The following is a 20,717-nucleotide window of genomic DNA, read 5'->3' as shown; positions in this document are numbered from 1 at the left end:
TTGCTTAGGCAACTTGAGTTCCTTCGTGTTGTTGGCTGGGATCTATTCGGATTGGCTAGTGTAATGGTTAATATGAACAAGCGTTTGTTTGCTTTGCAACATTCATTTTGTTCTGTTGATTGTTGCTCGAGTTAGTTTTGATAGATTTGGATGTTATTTCCTTTGGGTGATACATTCGCGAGCATTGTGCTTGTTAGTCAATGATACTTTGTGTTCTTTGAGTTCTCTCTAGTAAGTTGTTGGCTTACTGTCTACTATCTTCGATAGTTAAGTTTCATCATTGCGTTTCCTTGATGATCTACTTGCTATTGAATTTTGTTGGATGGTGATTCCTATGTTTACCAATTATAATGATCTTGGTGGTTCCTATACTGTAATACTAGTTTATCGGATGATAACTTACTTGGAATACTTTTGTGTTCTAATCTAAGCTTTATTCACTGATAATTAAATCTCTAAGATATCATTGTCTATGACTTTGATATGTCCATATATATTGATCTTTGAGTTTGGGCCAGTATAGGCAGACTGGCTTCGGCACTTCGTGTGCATGGTGAAATCTCTAGTCATGGGGTAGCTACTGTCGACTGGTCACATAACCCGCCTCTCTGTCGATGTTCCTTGTTCTGTGAAAGGGCGTGACCGTGTAAACAACTCTAACTGCCTGTTTACAGTAGTCTATCTAAACCTTACCGACGTGTTTGGTTTATTTGCTTAGGAGGGTTGGGGCCTCTGGCTTCTCTCTCTATGTCCCTGCGGGCAGGGGCGTATCACACTTTTGTAAGCTGGGTGACTCCCAGAGCAGCAGGGGTGGTTGACTCCGTTGGTCATTTCCTTGTCGGCGACGGCCGGAAGGTGTCTGAGCTGGTAGCGCATCCGCGTTAGACAAAGAGGTTACCCCCTAACTCATTTAAGTTGGTGCATTTCTCACATAGTGTGAGTACCGTGAACTTTTTATGGAGTTGTTTCCTTGGCGGTATTCTAGACTGGAGTATGCATCGACGAGGACGTCGATCTTCCCAAGGGGGGGCGAGTGTCGCGCATGTGACTTCGGGTATCGAAAGTTACCTGTCGGCTAGTCCTTACGGACACTCTTACCTTACTGCCACGACGGCAGGAGGTCGGTATTGCTGGACCCGTTATCAGTTTCCCACTTGAGCTAGTTGAGAAACTGGTCAATGACCATGCACTTAGATTGGATAAACATAAGGTAGGAACCCTATGTGTTTCTTGCTGAGCATACTCGGCCTGGTTTGAGAAACTTGAGTCATTGGCTTGCACTTGCTAGTATCAAGAACCCCCGCGATATTGAGATTGGTCCCTCAACATCGCTAGATGATAGCTTACCGTGTCTGCCAAACACCCTCGCTATCATGCCCTTTATGTTAGTCTTAATTCGTCCCAAATGCTATTTATGGAAAGTGTCCAGATTTGCTCATTTGGCATATCTACGGAATGTAGAGATCGTCCTGAACACAATGGTGTTCGTCCCGTGTCCAAATTCGCAATCTAGGGACATTCCATAATTAGTAAGTTTCGAGCTTGTCCCAGAGACTAACTCCAGATACTAAGGGAGGCTTGGGGTGAAAGCCCAAAGCGTGTGTTCCTCAAGGGGGGGGGGCTATGGGGGGTTCCAAATGTATAGTAGGGATAGGGGGTAGGTCGGGCATGGCCGACCAACCTGAGGCATAGTCTAGCTCCCGCTTGCGTGCCTGTCCTTGTTCTGCGTCCGGCTTGGGTCTAAGCCCAAGTTCCATTCCATGCTAGCTGGTGGAGTACCCATACTCTCACGTTAGGCCACCGGTATGCCGAAATAGCGCCAGACTCCGTTTGGCTCCGTTTTGCGTGCTGGTCCTGGCATTGGGATGCTGGTTGCTCTAGGACTATTCCAAGTCGCTCCAGGCCCCTGTCCCTTCGCTCCTTGGGCTGTATGCTCGGGAGTTGCTCCGTGGTCCGGTTCCATCACTCCTTGGCGTCACGCTTAGGAGTTTGGCACCGTTCCTTCGTTCAGTGGCCCAAGGCCCTGAACCTCGGGTTCCTGTGGACACGTGGCATGGACACGTGGCATGTGACACGTGGCATCTGTCACGTGGCACAAAGAGGGTTTAGGTTCCGCTTCGTGGTGTTATCCTATGGTAAATCACCATAGGATAAAGGGTCAAAACCACGTGCGCTACAACTACTTAGGAGGATCTTGCGCCTCACCTTGTTATTGAGCCACCACCTTTAGTATCTCTTCTGAGGGAAATAGAGAGGGATGTGGAAGTGGAGGAGAATACAGATTCAAGCGAGGAAAATTCTCCCCTTAAAAAGAAATTTTACCTAAATCCAAAAATCCAAACTGTGAGACCTCTAGAAATCCAGTGGCTAAGTATGCTGTAGAAAAGCTAAACACAATAAGTATGGTGATAAAATGCTATGCCCAGATCAAGAACAAAATTGTAATTTGTCTATGTCTACAAAGACAATTCTGATGCCTAGACAAATCTCTTTGAGCATCGAAGAAGTGATGAATACACAAATGGATAACACTAGGCAAATGATGAATGTCGAAGTTGTGGAAGAAATTCCAAAATTTAAGCCACAAAATTCAACACATAATGTGCCTATAGATGTTGCAAAACCATTGGCTGTAGATATATCCAATGAGGTGAGTTTAGGCCAAGAAAATCATGGCCAAAAAACTCAATAGGACAAAGACGATAAGGCTACAAAAGAGGGTCTATGTGAACTAAAGGAGTATGGGTTAAAGTTTCTCCAATCCACCTATCCATTTGATAACGACACACCCTTGACTGATAAGTCTAGCAAAATGAGGCAACCACAGCAGTAGTAGACACTACAGCAGCACTATAAAGTCAAAGCTAGTTGCGCCTTTGTGCACAAGTCCGCGAATCAACCTAGCCAGCTAGCAGTCCGAAGCTTCATGGAGGAACTTGCTCAACACATCAAGGGAGGCAAGCAGCCAGTTGACAAGCCAATGCAACCGATAGAAGATGAGGAAACTACAAAGTACTAAGTGCAAGTCTTGAGCTACCTCAAGACAATTACCAAGAAAGTGGATTGAGTCATGGGTGAGCAAAATCATCAACACCATATAATCCAAAAAACTCAAAAGCACAATCTTGACTTTCACATCCACTGATGTAGAGTGTATCACCCGCCAGGATTAGCACATCGCCATGCTTGACTAGAAGAATTAGATGATATGTCAAAAACTTGACAATCTATGCTGAAGCGTCGAGCTTGTCACTATGAAGACCAAGCTCAGCAATCTAGAGCAGGATTTAGAGAATTCGACTGCTTGAGGACAGGCAATAGCTGGGAATGATGAAAAGGTAAATGTTTTTATATCTTAGGCAGAACAAAAGAAAAAAGCTTAAACAAAATGGAATTACACTTAAGACCTCCTTTTCTATTTTCTTTTGTTCATATTCAACTTTGCCATAATTAAAACTAAGCAAATAAGAAGAGTAGGAAGCCCTCCAAAGGAGAGGCCTTTGAAAATAATTAAGAGAAACCGTTGGGGTGGGGGGTTTATGTTAGAGTTGCTACCTTTGAACAAAAATTTGGACAAAAAGAAGTTGGTCATACATATTTACAAAAGAAGATTCAGAGTCAGATTAACCCTGGTTTCTTAAATTTTAGAGATTATTAACCAAGGTAGAAAACCTTAGGAAAACAATGGAACCACCTGTTTAAATGCATGGCTTTATAGCATGGTCTAGGCACTTATAAATATTTTATAAAATCATAGTTTTTTGTCTTTTATATCTTATCAAAGTTTTACAATGAAATCAGTTGGATGGGAACTGGACAGCATATTGGCATTGGCCCATGCCCTAGAATTGGCTCATGTTGGCTATGGTACTTGTCATGGCAAAGTGCATGGCCTTAGCTGCATACTAGTGTTGGCTCTAGCCATGCTGGCTGTAATGGCATGCAAGCTCAATTGAGCAAAGGAGAAAAGAATGGTAGAAACCAATATATTTAATTCAAATTTTGATTGTTGGTAATGACTCCAAAATGGAAAAAATATATAATGGAAAAAAAGAAGAATTATTTTTTAGTTGATAAAGTAAAACGGTTTTGTAAGGTCAAACCCCAATTAATATACCTATATCCCAAGAACTCATAATGGCTTTCAAAAAGGTCATATAAGTTTACCTCTTAAAAAGAGTTTTATATCTAGTTTATTTAAAAAATGAGAAAGGGCATTTGTTTAACACAGATATAAAACAACTTAAGAAAATTTACTATCTATAAACATTATGTTAGAAGCGAATATGCCAAATCGAATATGCCGCCGTAAGGTATATTCTAGAATAAGTCCAAGGAATTTCAGTGGTAGCTTCGTCCACGTGGCCACGTGGACGAAGCTATGGCGCTCTTTTATTTTTTATGTCCTCCCGCTTCTTCATCCTCCGAGCGGCGATGGCGGCCGGGGCAGCGCTGTGGAGCGGCGGCGCCATCCTCAATCAAGGTGGCGCCACTGGGATTCCTGGTAAGATCGCCAGTGGCAGCAGCAGCAGCAGCATTTGTGGCATTTGCCTCTTCAGCCACGGCGGTGGCAAGCCAGCTCCAGGAATTTCGAGAGGAAGCTCACCTTCCCGCAGAGAATCGGCAACACGGGATCGATCTTGGCAGCTGCCAGTAGTGCCGATTCATCTAGCATTGGGACGGTCACCACCGGGGAATCCAAGGATTCTAGCGCTAGTACAAGTAGCAGTAGTGGTAGCAAACCCGACGAATTCTATGAGGTAGAGATTGAGAAGCCGTATGGGATCAAATTCTACAAAGGGTCCGATAGTGGAACATACATCGATGCTCTTGCTCCTGGCGGGAGTGCAGCGAAAACAAAGATGTTCCAGCCAGGGGACAAAGTTCTTGCGACAAGGTAATGCCATCGTGTTTTTACCATCTTTTTCTTTGTAATGCTAGTGCTGTCTTTGGGAATGAGATCTGGCCAGCGGCAGAGTATGGACGCACAATGTACACTGTTCGTCAAAGAATTGGACCTCTTCTCATGAAGATGCAAAAAAAATACGGTTGGTCATGACTTGTTTTTTTTTCTCATCTGTATCTTACCGAGATTTTCTCATCTCGAAGGGAGAAAGAGAAGATCAGGCTGTATCGTCTGGGAAACTCGCAGCGCAAAGAAACGCGAATGTCATCAGTGAGCAGCTTCGTGAAATCCAGGTGAAATTTCTTAGTTTTGCCCATCATCGGAATCTAGAAACTTATCAACAAATTCCAGATCCAAAACTAAAATCGAAAAATGCAGCTCAAGAAGCAAAGAGAAGAGGACCTTCGGGATGGCCTTCAACTCTACAAGTACGTACGACCGATTTGAATCACGACGTTGTTAACTTGAATATTTCTATCCAGAAAATCAGCCTATCAAGAAGCACTGTCAAAATTCGAGTCTGTACTTGGATCCAAGCCCGAGGGGCTTGAAGAAGCAATCGCCAGCTACAATGTAGCGTGCTGCTACGCAAAACTTGACCAGGTGACCATCAGATAAATGTTTTCGTTGCTCTCATTGATCTCTAATAGTGGTCTGTTTCTTTGTGGCAAGGTTGAAGCAGGGCTTTCAGCTCTGGGGGAGGCTCTGGAGGCTGGTTTTGAGGATTATAAGGTGAGAAACGAAAAATCAGGTAGTTTTCTGAAAGAGAGAAATGTCCTGCAGAAAATAAGAACTGATGAAGATCTGGCAAGCTTGAGAGCATCACCGGAATTTAAAGCGTTGATTGACAAGTATGACGAGCCTATATTCAATGAGAATGCTGTCAAAGCTATCAAAGGTCTCTTTGGTTTCTTTGGCAAAACATAAGCATACCAAAGTAAATCATTCTTATTGACTCTTATTCATATATGTTTGCCATCAATAAATAATTAACTATTTATCACTTATCTTTCACCGGTATGCTGAAATAACATTATATTCTATTTGGCTCCATTTTATGTGTTGATTCTGGCATTGGGATGCTACAAGCTTTAAGACTGTTTCAATGTCATTTTATATTTTTATTTCTTTGTTCCTTGGGTTAAATATTTGAGGAGTTGTTTTGTATTCCAATTCTTTGGCTCCTTAAATGTAAGTTTTGGAATTTGGCTCTATTCTTTCATTTAGTGGCTTAAGGTTTTAAAACTTGGGTTTCGTTCCACTGTCTTTAAACACGTGGTATATAATATGTGGCACATGAAAAGTTTAAGTTCTATTTTGTGCAACTGGAAAAAGGGCAATTGCTTGATAAGAGAGCCCTTAGTGGCTATTTTATCTTTATTTATCTCCTAAAGTTCCAAGAATCCACAGTGATAGTATATCTAAATCTTATCCCATGATCACATGCACTACACTCACTCCCCCTTCAGAAATGTTAATGTCCTTATTAACTATTGACTAACAACCCCTACTGAGCTAAGAGGAACTAACACTTCCATTTCTGCACTAAATTTACCAATCTTTCCATTGTATGGATTACCTATTCCATGTAAGGCAATTAGTTATCCACCTGTACTGTGGTCCCATGGTGGATACCTTCGTCTGTGGATACTCCACACAGGAGGAAGGATGTACGCATGGATGCCCAATTTCAAATTTAGGGGTAGGAATATACCTTACTCAAGGGTATATTATATTTTTAAGTAGCCACTAATTAATGGGAATCAAACCTGTGTCATTTGCTCCGATACCAATTGTAACACACCTTATTTCTCTCCTCTTAAGTCAACTGAAAAAGGGGTAATTGCTTGATGAGAGAGCCCTTAGTGGCTATTTTATCCCCATTTATCCCCCAAAGTTCCAAAGATTCACGGTGACAGTATATCTAAATTTTATCCCATGATTATATGCACTACACATGATAAGTATGATCAACTTCATTACATGCCTAATAGTGGATATCAAAGCCACAACCATGTCCATTAGAACCTCCATTGGAACAGGACCATCTCCCATATGAAATGGAACTGAAGGACATACATTGAAAAGTGGAAGAGGTAACATCTCATATATTATCAAAAGTGGCTAGAATAAATACATACATAAGTTTTACAAGATTTTGATAAAATATTCGCCATAATATTCCTAATTTGATCCACTCTAATATATTTAGCTCTACATAAAGCAAAAAGCTTCAGAAACAAACACCAAATTGCATCATTAACTCAAATAGCTTTTAATAAAAATGATATAATTATTAAAAGACATTAACACAATCCTTGATATGTCTAAATGTGCATTTGAAAATATCTGGGAGAATGCTCCAATCTGCATAAGTGATTGCATTTAAACTATTGTACCACTACAGTGTTGTCCTTTAGAAATATATGGGGAACTCTCACAAACACTAAGTATCATCCAAAAAATGATATGTGATAATCATTGTAAATTGATTGAACTAATTGTACATATTATTTTTAAGATTCTCATAGAAGAACTTCAACCAGACACGAGGATTGGCAACAAGAGTAGAAGGAACTATATCATATGTCATGAATGGCACTATCATTTAAGTCTGATTGTTCAATTACAACCACATAACATTGAGCAATTACACCAATTATTACTCCAAAGTTAAAAGAGGAGGAAGTTGTTACTCTACTATGAAAATGAATGAAAAGGAAAAAGGAAAAGAGAAAAAATTTAAAAAATTATAAGGAAAAAGAGTTTTAGACAATGCAAAATTTAAATCTAAACCAAAATCCCAAATCCAAGCACTCCTTAAGGATAATCAAAATTACCCCTCACCTCTATAATATGAGTGCATAAAATATGGAAATTGAATATAGAAATGGGCATTTCAATAAACCCAAAAACCTAGTTTATATACAAGGAGCAAGTGTCTAAATTAAAACTAATTTAATATTAATATATAGCATCATAGCCATACCAAGATGGCCATCTCCTATAATAAATTCTACCCAATGTTTTCTATTCCCTATTCCCTTGCCACACTAGTGAGGTTAGTCTTTCCTAATTCATATGTAAAGTACCTGCTGGGTGGATTTTTGCAGGTAAAATGTCATTAGGTTTGTGGAGGATGTTGCCCAATTGAGCGCAGATTACACCCATGTGAGTCAGGAATTTTCCATGCAATTGATGGTTATTATTAAAGTGACTACTCCAAAGACAAATCATCCAGACTCCTGGTAACACAATTCAATACAATCCAATGCATTGTTAAATTTAATACAAAACATTCACAATATTCGGGCCGTGTGATCTAATTTCTGCGTTGGTGTTCTTCCTAGCAACCCGCATGCCCTGGAGGAGGTGATTGGTGGGGTGGCAGGTTTTGCAGAGGAGCTGCAACAGCTTCTCCTCGTCCTCGCTGAGAAGCGTGGTGGAGAGCTCGATGAGGTGCTTCCAGCAAATGTTGGACTCGGCAACCTCCACTTCCTCCAGCAACACGGCGCACCAGTGTATGAACACGAGGCGCAGGTCCCTCATCCGTAACAGGATTCCTCCCAACATGAGCTCAAGGAAGCGCGACAAGAACTCGAGGAGTAAGGCCAGGCTGCCGCTGCTACTGCTCGCCTTTCTCTTGAGCGCATCTAGGTACTGACTATTCATTGTCAGTTGGATCGCCAGCATCTGGAATCCCCTCATCGAGCAGCTCATGAACAGATTGTTGAAGATGAAGAAGTCATTGCCACTGCTCCTCTCCAACAGCAGGCCACGGCACTGGCTGCCTGGGCTTCCATGCATCCAGCAGCTTGTAGAAACTCAGCAGCTGCTGCTTCTCCTGCTTAGCTTGCTGCAAGCTGCGGCGTGGCTTGTGATCATCGACTGAGGGGAGCGGCTTCTCCACTGGCCTTTCAGTCAGCCTGCTCAGAAGAACCCTGTGCTTCGAAGCTAAGTAATCGACTGTTACCCCTAAACGCAGCAGCGTGCCCAAGATTTCCTGCTTCGACATCCCTTGCCATGAACTAAACGCCAAACATGTGAGGCACTCATCCAGCCGCCCAGGATCTGGCGCCTTGACCGACATGCCTTTGAGTATGTTGAGCGATTGTACAGCAATCTCCGCTGCTCGTTCATGACTATCCACTGGTCGTTGCCCTAAAAGCCTCATTTCGGAACGATAACCTAACCTTCGTTCCTCCTCTCTAAATTCCTGCCCTTTTCTCCGATGCTTTTAGATTCGGGACCTCAAGACAATCAGATCCGTTTCAAGATGAAACACTCCTCTGGATGAATCTGCTCAGTGCATATGCCCGCAATGGGCATCTTGAAGATGCAAAACGAGCCTATGACGCTCCACAGTAACCAAAACTCATGACAGGTACTTCTTATAGTTTCTCACTGAGCTAAGCAACTCGTTCGCGAACGGTCTTGTTTCGTAGACATTGGAGAGCACTATATAACTCTGTGCGTGCTCGGGGTTGATATCGGATACCTGGTCACTGGCCTCCTTTGTTCGAGTTCTACAAGCTCCCAGCAGCGTCATCCACACCGATGCTGCAGCTTGAAACGGCATCTTGCAAATGAATCCTTCCGTCCGAGGAGATTCGCCATGAAAGAGCAGTGGTCGCCAACTTGGTAGCCGTGGATCATCGGGACGAAGAACTCCACGGCCTTGGCGGTCATGCCGCCGTGGCTGCAAGCGCTTTCACATCAGCGACGCCGTGCCACCTGATGAGTACCGCCACCTCGGGCAGGCACGGCTGCGCGGCAGAGGCGGTGGCAATATTCCACCGGATGCTGGAGCTGCTGTGCGTCGCTCTCGTGGACGCAACTGTGGATGTTTCAAGCTCGAGCAGGCCAGCAAGATGGTGGTGAAGGTCTTGGCGTCGGTGCGGTGGCCTGGTTAAACTGCTGGATCCTTCTTCAAAGACTGCACGGAACTTTGTGGGAAGCAGTGCGATGGACATTCTCATTGCGATCGCTGAAGCCAGTGAACAGGAAGTAGAGGATCGTCTGCTCTCGGCGGGCCTGGGGGAGATGATGGTTCAGCACGTACAGTCCGACTTCGAAGTGTTTGGGGTATGCGGCATCGAGGGGCTCAACCTCTTGAGGCAACGCTATCTGGAAGGAGAAGTCGAGACTTTCCGACAGTCAAAGCTGTGTGACAAGAGAGGCATGCAGCGTTCTTTGACGAAAGCTTTTCTCTGGTATAGGTGTGTCCTCGACACGCGTTTCAAGCTTTTGCAAAGAAAGGTACAAAAGTTCTTGGAGCCATTACAAAACAACCGAAATTCAAGGGCAGCTAAAGCTCACTCCAAATCTTTCTCAGGTGATCTTTCACTCTCCCCAACCACCCACCGTCGTCCTCTTCGTCGTCGCCTCCAGGTGGTTCTTGCTCAGTGCCGACCACCTGCCTAAAATAACCTCAATGTAAGAACCAAAGAGACGCACAGACAACCTTACCGACACTCGCGAGGCTCCAGATGCTTCACCAACAGTGGACACATCTTTCGTCTCTTTCGTTAAGGATGAAGCATATATTTCGTACATTTTAGATTGTCCCACTTGATATCATGATTAACCATGACGACAGCACTGTATCTCTGTTTTCCAGAGACTATCGAATCGGAGCATTCAGCTACACTTCTCTCCATGTCAAAGGAATAAGGATATGTGCCTCCTCCCCAGAGCATATACATTCCCTTTCCTCCGACTTCAGCGGGCCATCCCATGCCAAGTTCTTCGTCAAAGTACTCTCCAACCTTTGTTGTAGTAAGGGCAGACCATGGCATACCAACGCATGCTGACAGAGCTAGCCTTTTGTGATTCGCCACAAAGGCCATTTTCCCACTCAGCTTCTTGGACACCTCATGCACGCTGAATGTGGTATTAGCAATACCAGCCAGTTTAATTGAGGAGCTTGATTCAGCAGCCTCTGTCGAGACAGTGGAGGCCTTGAACTCAGCTCTTCCTTCTAGAGCCCCAGATGCCCCTAGCCGCAAATAACCACCTTGCATTCGCATGCCTAGCAAGTGATCATTGCTTGTCGCAGTCGAGGATATACTCGTCACAGATTTATCATGAGTGTCATGAAACACCATTGTGTCCAACAGTGTTGCCGTAGCAGTAGAATCTCCGACACCAAACTCCATCAAAAGGTCGTCATGAAGTACACCAACTCGGTCGTCATTTGCGATACACCTCCCAGATGTCTCAAAGCCGCCTTTGAGTACAACGCTCATCTCCATAGCATCCCAACCATTCTCGATCTTAAAGCGGAACACCATGGACGCCGACAATGCAAGTCCCGAGTGAGTTGATCTTGCTAACTGGAGGACCCCATCTTGCATAATGCCAGTTCCAGCGGGTGCCCCCCGCAACACCACCACCACTTCAAGCTCACCAGCTCCATGATCTTCTTCTTCTTCTTCTTCTTCAGTTTCTTCACTCTCTTCACTCCCGCCTCCACCCTCATCCTGGCCACTGTTCTGGCCACCGTTCTCATCCTGGCCTTCGCTTCCATTGCCGTCCTGGCCATTGCCATCCCCTACACCTCGCCCATCCTGGGCAGCATGCCCCCCATTGCCATCCGTTACACCCCGCCCATCTTGGGAACTAGAGCCATGCCCATCTGCTGTTTGCCCTTTCTGGGCACCACCCTCTGTGCCCTGGTTCCTGCAGCGAGTGAGTGTGAAGCTTGGAGTGGTGTTGTCCCATACCTCCTGCCACTCTGCCTTGGACAATTCCACAATCGTCACAGAACTCGGGATCAAGGGATTTCTTACCACTTTCCCAAATGGCAATCCTACCTTGAATAATTTTACCATTTCAATGGCACTACCAAAATAGAGCGCCTCACAATCGCCGTCTTGAACACGGACGATTCTCGCTCCATCAGCCATTGCTATCGCTTTAAACCCTCGCCAGTTTTGCCCTAACCCTAAGTCTAGATATGAAACTTGTTCTATATCCTATCGCGATTATCTGTTGTTACAAAACCCAGAAACAAAAAGAAAAGAATGGCAGCGCTCTACGTCGATGTGTTGGGGCGGTTGCCGGCAAGGATCAAAGAGATTTCCAGGCCCCGACTGAAAGCTTGGTTGAAGAGGAGCCGGCTCTGGAAGGTAGACACGAACGGGAACCACGAGAGAATGGCGACAGGGACGAAGATCACGGTTCCCATCCCAGCGTCATAGAGACGAGCCAAAGAACGCATCGATTTCCACAGGCCCAGGAACTTGATGACCGGTCTCCAGGCAATAGCAATCTGGAAGAACTCACACACGTAAGATGGTGGAAAGAACTAAGACTTTTTTTACCGAGAGGATTCCCCATCCGGTTGGAAGGAGGGCCAAGGCGGAAGCAAAGATGTCTCCCACTGTAAGCGTCGACGCGATGATAGCGGCGATTAAGCCGCCGAGGAGAAGGATGAAAATCACGCCTTGCATTAGCCGGAGAAACAACTGGATGTTTGTTGCTGTCTTCTGGCTCAAGCTGAAAATCTGGAGAAGCAATGAATGGAAGAGTTCATCGTCAATACACTGTCAAGAAGCTGGAAGAACCTCACCTTGAACAAGAGTATGAATGCCGCAAATACCACCCAAGAGACGCCATAAGCCTGGAACAAGAGGAACAGACGGTAATATGATACAAAAAGATAGTGTAAGCTTACCGTCAAGGACGTGCTAGTTCCGGTAACATGGAGCTTATAGACGACACCGTACTGGAAAATGAAGAAACGCAAGCTGAGGATTGTTTCCAAGATCCTGGATCTGAACGTGCGAATGTGCTCCTGGTATGGTACACACGAATGGTTAGATTTGCGGGAAAGCGGCTTAAACAGTTTCTTACTTGCTCTTCATCCCACCATGCTTCCCAGCTCTCTTCTCCTTTCACTCCGACTCCACCTTTATACAAAAGCCAGTTCGTCCAGTCATCGAAGTCGTCCACAGTTCTGAAGTTAAGACGAAGACAGTGGAATAATCAACCATAGAAAAATTACAGTTGTGCTTACTTTTGCCATTCGAAGCCGGACGGATTGAACAAGTAGGGAGCATACATCCACGAAATGGCCAGAAACCAACTGCTAAACGACAAGAGAAAGTAGCTGGTTCCACTTGAAACACCATAAGCCATGTATACGATCAAAAGCATAACGACTTCCAGGCTGGTCAAAGCAAGAATGAGTGCGTTTTCCACGATAAAATAATCAACGTACCCTTTTACAAAATGACTGCGAGAATAAAGCCGATAGTTTTCAGCGAATGGAATGTGCCGAACCACGAAACCTCTTCCGGTAGCCCGATACTTAACAAAAACAAAAGGACTTTTAGAGACGAGACCACATAAACGTCAACGGAAACATTAACCTTGGCACCGCCATGCAGAATTGTTCTACCAAAATAATGACATTTCGTTCCGAGAGAAAACGTAAAGAACACGGAGCACAGTTGCAATTGCATTGTGATAAAACTGATGATTGCCTGCGATCACGTAGAGATGAGCATCGAAGCTGTTTTAAAGAGCATTACCTTAAGCACCCCCTGTTCTAATACAAGCCCCATAATCATAGGTACTGCCGTAAGAACACCGATTTGGAAAAGAAATTGAGCATTCAGAGCACTCTCAAGGGCCGTGTTATCCAAAACGTCCGCTGTGTTCCTCAAGCTCGCTTCGACACCAGATAAAGACTGCAAGAACTCCGAAAAGTTACAATTTGCACGAAACTTTCAAATGTTTTTGACGCACCAGATATATTTTTCCATAGAGGAAGGCGTAAACTGTCCATACAGTAAACTGAAAGACAAAGATCAAATGGAGCTTAAAAAACCAAGTACGACCTTACCATTGTGCAAATGTAGTAACCCACAGTCGTATAAAAGAACGACAACATTCTGAAAAAATCAAAAAGCTGACCCAAACGGTATACATCCCTGCTAAGCATTTGCTCCCCGTTCCCGCTGGAGACTTTAGCCTCAAAGAGTGCAATCTGGTTGAGACCAACATCCCTTCCTTTCCCCACCTAAGATGTTTCATGGAATCAGAGTATGTTACCAATAAATGTGAAACAAACCTGGATGTACTCGTGATGTGTAATATTACCACGCCGCAGAGTTGAGTTGAAGCCTGAAAAGTTACAACAGAATGGGACCGGAAAAAAAGTTGATAACAAACCTGCAAATATATCCTCACTAATGTTTATGACCCGAGAGGCTTTACTAATGCCCCCCCTTGTTATATGGAAGATTCTATCGAAAACATCTGGATGACCGTAATGCATTCTCACCCTGCATAAAAACTGTTAACACTACAAGTTCTACCAAGAATAGACGTACTTCAGAGGCTTTGCAAGAACCCTTTGCCCCAGCGTAACAAAACTAGTTTCCTGGCTTGACATAAACCAAGCCAAAGAAGATACACTGCAAGAACACATACTGGTTAGTAAAATATCCTTCAAAAACCAGTAAACAAACCTTCCAGTAAAAACATGTTCACGAACACCCAAGATCGACGGGGGACGCAAACCGTGGTTCGAGTCAAACTCTTGAAGCAGGTTTCGCATTTTAAGGGCCTCTTCGAAATAGTTGTCCTGCAAAATAAAATGGTAAGTCTGTGAGAAAATGAATGCAAAGTAGTACCTGGTTCATATCTATGGTTTGTATTGCATCTCCACGGGTAAAAATAATCGCATGATTTTGATTTTCAGGCTTGCCTTCTCCAAGTTTTGGATTTCCCGGTAATTTGATAGTGTAGATATCCTGTAGTACCTGATTAGATTAAAGTTGAACGCATAGCGAGCGTACCTGGTCCTTGCCACTTGCATCCGTTTTGATAAGTTTAGAATAGTATTCTTTATCGATTTTCCCTTCTCTTAAAGTTTCTACAACGTCAATGTATGCAATCCTCAAGGCTTCGTTTCTGTCAAAAACAAAAGAAAAAAACGGTGAATATTTTCACTATACCATTACCCAGCCTACTTCTGCATCAAGTAATTGATGTCTGTAGCTCGTTGATCTCGCTTGTGCTTTTGCTCGCCATAAATTTGACAAGTAACAACATAAGTAAATTTCAAGTCGGATTGAGCTCGAGCTCCACGAGATAGCAAGTAATCTTGGTGATTACGAGATAGTCCATCCTCCACATCTGTACGATACAGCAAACCATTCAGTTTCGTGGCGAAGGCGATTTTTTACATACCTCCTATGTCAGATTGTTCGAGGAAGCTTTGAAGTATCAATGCTCTACGGTAGTACATCATTCCTCTAACTGCACAAGGAGATTATAATCAACAGGAATATAAATATCTGTACCTGTTCGAGCAAGAGTCTGCCCTCGGTAAGATGCCCAGAGACGGAGCTCAATGAGATCAAGAGATTTGTTGTTTAATTGCCGCTCGAGCTCGGCCTCAGTAATTTTTATCCGTTCCAGGAAATTACGCCACTCATCTGCAGAAAACTAATTAGACGATGGAAAGGAGCAAGCTTCCAAATGAACCTGGAAAGATCTTTTGCAGATAGAAAAGAATGCTGATACCGTCTTCATTGTCTTTCCGAAGTTGATCTTTGCTATACATCACGTCCTCACTGTAGTAAGGTGTGAAGACGCTGAAAGTTTTTGGCCATCGTCAGTGCACTTGAGCAAGGATCTTGATCTTGAGTGATGTACCTGAACGAGAGCATTTTCTGAACTGGTAACGGTGCTGGCATATTCATAAACAAGGAGTTGGTGAAAAACTGAAGACGACGACGAGCCTCCAAATTGCGAGGAATGTTCACAGCAGACTCCTTCAGGGAGAGTAAGCTGTGAAGCCTCTTTACTTGATCTCGCTGAGACTTCAGGTCAGAAACAAAACAAAATCTACACGCGATCACAACGAACCTCTTCGCCCTGACGAGGCCAGGAAATTCTTCCAAAGAGCCTGTCTTCACGTAATGCTTGTACCAATGCTCCCCATCCCTCATATTTCTCCCTAATTCGAAAAGCGAATGAAAACTATGAAGAGCATGGAGCAACGAACCTTAGCTCAACAGATAAAAATTCACGCATCACAGTTTCGTACAAATCTTGCAACGCTTTTACAGCGGATTTGAGATTCTCTGGACTTTGATCTCGAATCTGAGAATGATAAATTTTGTCAAATTTAACAAACGCTTGTATGCATACCAGAACGGCCGTAAGCGTTGTCACTTTACCCAGTATATCATGCAACTTTTGAAGATTAAAATGTGCAACAAAGTGTCCCTCGTTGATGATACTATCAATATCTTGAAATATAGTCCTTATCCTGCAAAATGGTTTCAGCAGATAAACAAAATAAATGTCATAATTACCAAGTCTTAGCCTCATCATGCAGCAATCTTTTTAAAAGCCATTGTACGCTGTGATAGATCTCTTCAATGGCAAAATACAAGTACTCTTCTCTTCTTATCCTCTCGAGGAGCTCGTCCTGGTTGCCTTTGTGATCCTCGGCCATACCGATAGCAATATAGACCTGTTCATAGAAATCAACATTTGCCAATCATTTGAAGAAACCACCAACCTTACTAGCGAGGAGAAAAAGCGGCCACTGTACTAGAGGCAGAATGCTGTTATTTCCCGGCATCAAAAGCAAGTCTTTCTCCCTGCAGCAATAAATCACTAAATGGCGTCAAAAAGTTGACACATACCTGTCACTAATATAGTCCTCTTCCCGAAGGCTGAGTATAAACTCATTCCAAAACGGAGCAAACTTTGCTGCATTGACTTTATTTCCAAGATCCTAAAAAAGATGCAAACTATGAGTAGTGAACAATAGCTGTCGGGCTTACATCATTTGTCAAGTTCATGCTCGGGGGAATAGTTGGAACTCTGCGAGATACGAACAAAATTACGTACGAAGTTAATAAAAATAAAGAAAACTAAAAGTTCTCACGTTTCTTTCAGTTTTGAGGAAACTAGTGTTTCTACAAAAGCTCGTGGAAAACTTTCAAAGCGCCTACGCAACATAGTAATGGAACGAATCTATTACAAAAATAGTTAGTAAGCAAAAGCTGCCACGTAAAGGAAAATCAATTAACTTACTTCTCCAAGACGGTCTTTTGCACCACTAAGGCCACCTACGAGCGCAGACAACACCGTATACCATATTTGTGTATCCAAAAAGTAAATCTACAGAAATCCGTTAGAGAAAAAATATCTCAACACAGTTTAAAGTTCTTAGTTACCAGTATTACAGGAGCCCAAAGTGAAACGAGGGTCAGAGCATTGTGATTTCCTGTCATAAAACAGCGGTTAGTGACTGTATCAACTGAGAAAACATACCCTTTGAAACGAAATCGTGCCAGTCGTAAGTGATGGTTCTGACATCAACTATAGCTCGTGATGGTCTTACTAGCGGACGTATCTATGATATACGAAGTTAAAGGAGCCACAGAATAGAGAATTTTACCAGTAGGAAATACGCGAAGGAAAACTTTGCTCCCAGAACAACAATCCAAAAGACGAAGTATCTGTGAAATGAATAAGCACAACAAAAGTCATAACAAGCTTTGTACCTGAGGAAGTCAGCAGCTGATTCATATAGCCCACGGCCAACGTAGTAACGCTCCTACGGCACGAAGTAAGGATTCCATAGAGGAAATGAAGAAGACAAACCTGATGGACCCACTTAATGAAATGAACAAATCCTCCTTCTCCAAGGCCAGAAACGGCACGATAGCAGAAAGGCAAGCGCATGATGACACTGATAAAAAAGTGAAAGGCCGCGTAAACACCAATTATGAGAAGGTAGATTTTAAAATATGAGGAGTCTGATACACCCTGGCTCGTTTCGTTGAGAACTTGGCTGGAAAAGCAACTCGTGTTAGTTGTTAGAGGTTTATTGGTTTAGAGATAAGAATCAACTTTTAACAAGCTTACACGTAAAGTATCGTAAGAAGAGCAGCTGACGCGCCGAAGAACAAGAATCGAAAGAGTATTCTTAGAAGAACCGATCTGCTGGTGCTTGAGTATGCTCCGTACAACAATATAACATCAAATACACCTTCACAAACCCGAGAATTTAGCAAGGAGAAACACATCATGAACGTACATTGTGCAAATTTCATCACCACATATGTGGGGCCAAGGCTGAGTAGCCTCTTTATCGTGACGAGATGAAGATTTTCGTGAAATGCGAAGATTGTCAAGGCCTATTAAATAAAAATATCAAAAGAACGGACCAAACCGGGCATTATTCAAACCTGAAGCATTAGAACCAGAAATATCCATAGACGGTGAAAGCTGTGATACATATGTATAAATGTCCGATGTTCCACAAACAGCACTTTCCCTCCGTATCTACCTTTTCGATATTGTAGATCGGGATTAGTCTAATCAATAACAATTAGAAAATAGTAAACACCAGAAAACGTAAAACTCACATTCCTTTTCTTCGGTTTCGGTCGCAAGAAGAATGACCCGTTTCTTTTCCATGGCCAATGAAGCTCAAAACACTTATGCGACCTACACAGGGAAAGCAAGGAAATGAAAAAATTGAAGTCAGTGGTAGAAAATGATACAGACCAGAAGTACTCATTAAAGTCGTCATAGTTTCTACTTGCAGCATGAGAAGCTTTGCCATCGTTCGTGTTCGCTGCTTCCTGCGAGCATTCTCAGAAAAACGTAAGACAACAAGAAGATGACGTAATACCGCCGAAAGCAATTCATAAATTGGTGAAACGACGCTGTGAAGGAACCCGTATTCCGAATCGTTTGTCAACATTTTTGATCTTTGTGCAAGTTGACCATCCAATATCGTGTAAAGCTCTTCAGTCATCTGAAATGTGATCGCAGATAAAAATGAAGTAAAACAGAAAAACACACCGACCATGTGAAAAATGTAGCAAAGGCATTCGGGTAAAAACCTCAAGTTGGCCGCTTCGCCCCAAATAAGAAAATACAAGGATACCAAGAGCACCTTTCTTTGCCTATTGTGAGCTCTGTAGAAAATACAAATACAAAGGTAAGCAGCATGGCCTTTTATAAAACGGATAACTTGCACACCTCGCAGTGACTGGCCTTGCTCTAACAAAAGAGCACCATCTGTTGTAATTTGCCAGGGTTCTATCAAAAACACGGGTGACCGCCTCTTCATCTAATTGCTGCGTAAAAATAAATAGCTCAGCGCATCATAAATGAGCGCGAATTCATCTTACTGTATCCTTGTCGTGTAAGACCTCTAATTTTGATTGACTGTTGGCAAGCAAAAGAAGGAGATGCTCCCGTTGGTTGATTACATTGTCCGTCTATAAACACCAGAGGGAGGAACTCACGAGGAGTCACAATAGCACTAGAGTACCTGAAATCCGAAGATGAAGTGCAGCAAATCAAAAATATCGATAGGCCTGTGCTTTGGTTTGGAGTAATTTTGAGGTAGCTGAGGAAGGTCGCTAGTGTATTCCACCGCCGAAATCGCTCCCCTTACCTGTATTCCACGAGAACATTTGAAAAGAAAATAAAGAAAAGCAAAAGTATGTTCCACCTCTGGAAGTAATATGATTGCGTCTGCTACTCCAGGAGCCTCCAAAGGAAGAATGTTGTAAGGCTTAAATTCTTCCACTTTTGCAGCATCCGACTCCATCATTCTTTTCATCTGATATAGCGAAGTACGATTCAGAATGTGGCGTCATTTAAACAGACTTTACCTCCTCCGAGATATTGGCTGCTGCTTCTGGCGATGCCTGCGTGAGAGCCTCGAGCACCTCTTTCAAAACTCTTAAAGTTTCGAAGACCCTTTTCGATCTTTCCGTCTGGATCTTCAATCTAAGAAATTCAATGTGACTGTTTAAACCCAGATGCTACATAAAAGCACCAACTTACTCTCCCGGTTGAGCATCTATGTCCCCAGCTGCTCTCCATTGTCTTCCCTGCTCTTTTAGCTCATCAACGTTGTGCTTCTGCCGGTAGTACTTGTAGTATTCCCAAAGCAAAGAGATATCCTGACTGCGATCGATCCTTTCTCCCTCTTTTCTCGACAGTTTTTGCTGTAACTTAAACCTCTCAAAAAACCCACAAACACCAGAGAAGCCGCGTACCTTGATAACCGACTTTAGGCCCGTCTTGAACTGGAGGACTCCTCTCCCTTCGCTCTTGGGGTCCAGGTTCTGAGCTAGAGTGTAAGCATACTCACACACTGAGAAGAATTCGACCAGCCAGAAGCGCCTCATCAGCTCAGAAAGTATAGTCATGAAAATCACCACGAACTCACAGATTCTAGAGACGCTGGGATTGTCAGCTTGGATCTCGTCGGCAGCCTGTAATATTGTCTCGATGTTGGTCTCCCGCAGCAGCGATGGCGGCACCGCATCGCTGGTGGCACCGATGCCCGATCCCTCGCTGGCTAGACCTGATGTTCCTCGCAGCTGCTCGCGCCGGAGCGCTGCATCCACAAGCCTCTCCCAGTTGGATAGCGCCTTCTGCCACGCCATTTCTGCCGGCCGCCTGCCCCGATCTAGGAAAACCTAAAACATGACAAAATGCTACTCGTCTGGGCGAGCTTCTCAGCAGCTCGAGCCATTTGAAAAGATCACTGTCGAAGGGAAATCCCTGCCGTTGATTTTGGCGACTTGTACATTCCGGATAGGAAAGAGCGGGCGCGCATTGTACGCAACGCGAGATCCCAATCTCCAGCCGTCCATTGCCAGGAAGCCGTTTTAAGGAGCTCGTGGCCGTCGGATCGAGAGGTCCTCCCTACGCGGACTCTTGACACTGACAGAAGCATCCATCCAGGTACGTTTGATGCGTTTCTCTTTTTTGCCACGCTCCCGAATTTTCCTTTTAACCATTC

At 43.7% G+C, this 20,717-nt stretch overlaps 1 protein-coding gene and 1 pseudogene across 1 annotated transcript; one reads left to right on the top strand and one right to left on the bottom strand.

Annotated features, from left to right (window-relative positions):
• Positions 1-4,805: 4,805 nt before the first annotated feature.
• On the top strand, positions 4,806-5,909 carry LOC9639105 (protein MET1, chloroplastic). Its single transcript, XM_024667496.1, has 7 exons — positions 4,806-4,897; positions 4,942-5,048; positions 5,111-5,199; positions 5,285-5,334; positions 5,389-5,509; positions 5,579-5,638; positions 5,690-5,909. Exons 1-7 carry the CDS (start codon positions 4,863-4,865, stop codon positions 5,831-5,833), a joined length of 606 nt encoding a protein of 201 aa, XP_024523264.1. The 5' UTR covers positions 4,806-4,862; the 3' UTR covers positions 5,834-5,909.
• A 5,950-nt stretch (positions 5,910-11,859) lies between these two features.
• Positions 11,860-20,458, bottom strand: LOC9639119 (annotated as a pseudogene).
• Positions 20,459-20,717: the final 259 nt, after the last annotated feature.

Source organism: Selaginella moellendorffii, unplaced genomic scaffold (assembly GCF_000143415.4).
Source record: "Selaginella moellendorffii unplaced genomic scaffold, v1.0 SELMOscaffold_174, whole genome shotgun sequence".
NCBI lineage: Eukaryota > Viridiplantae > Streptophyta > Lycopodiopsida > Selaginellales > Selaginellaceae > Selaginella > Selaginella moellendorffii.
The sequence above is the reverse complement of the archived record's forward strand: the minus strand, read 5'-3'. Positions and strand labels throughout refer to the sequence as shown.

What these genes read in the sequence shown, in the direction of transcription:
- LOC9639105 (XM_024667496.1), top strand. Translation starts at nt 4,863, where the DNA reads ATGTTCCAGCCAGGGGACAAAGTTCTTGCGACAAG. An exon ending in GAAGATGCAAAAAAAATACG is followed by an intron (nt 5,049 to 5,110) that starts GTTGGTCATGAC and finishes TCATCTCGAAGG; the next exon opens with GAGAAAGAGAAGATCAGGCT. An exon ending in AGCAGCTTCGTGAAATCCAG is followed by an intron (nt 5,200 to 5,284) that starts GTGAAATTTCTT and finishes CGAAAAATGCAG; the next exon opens with CTCAAGAAGCAAAGAGAAGA.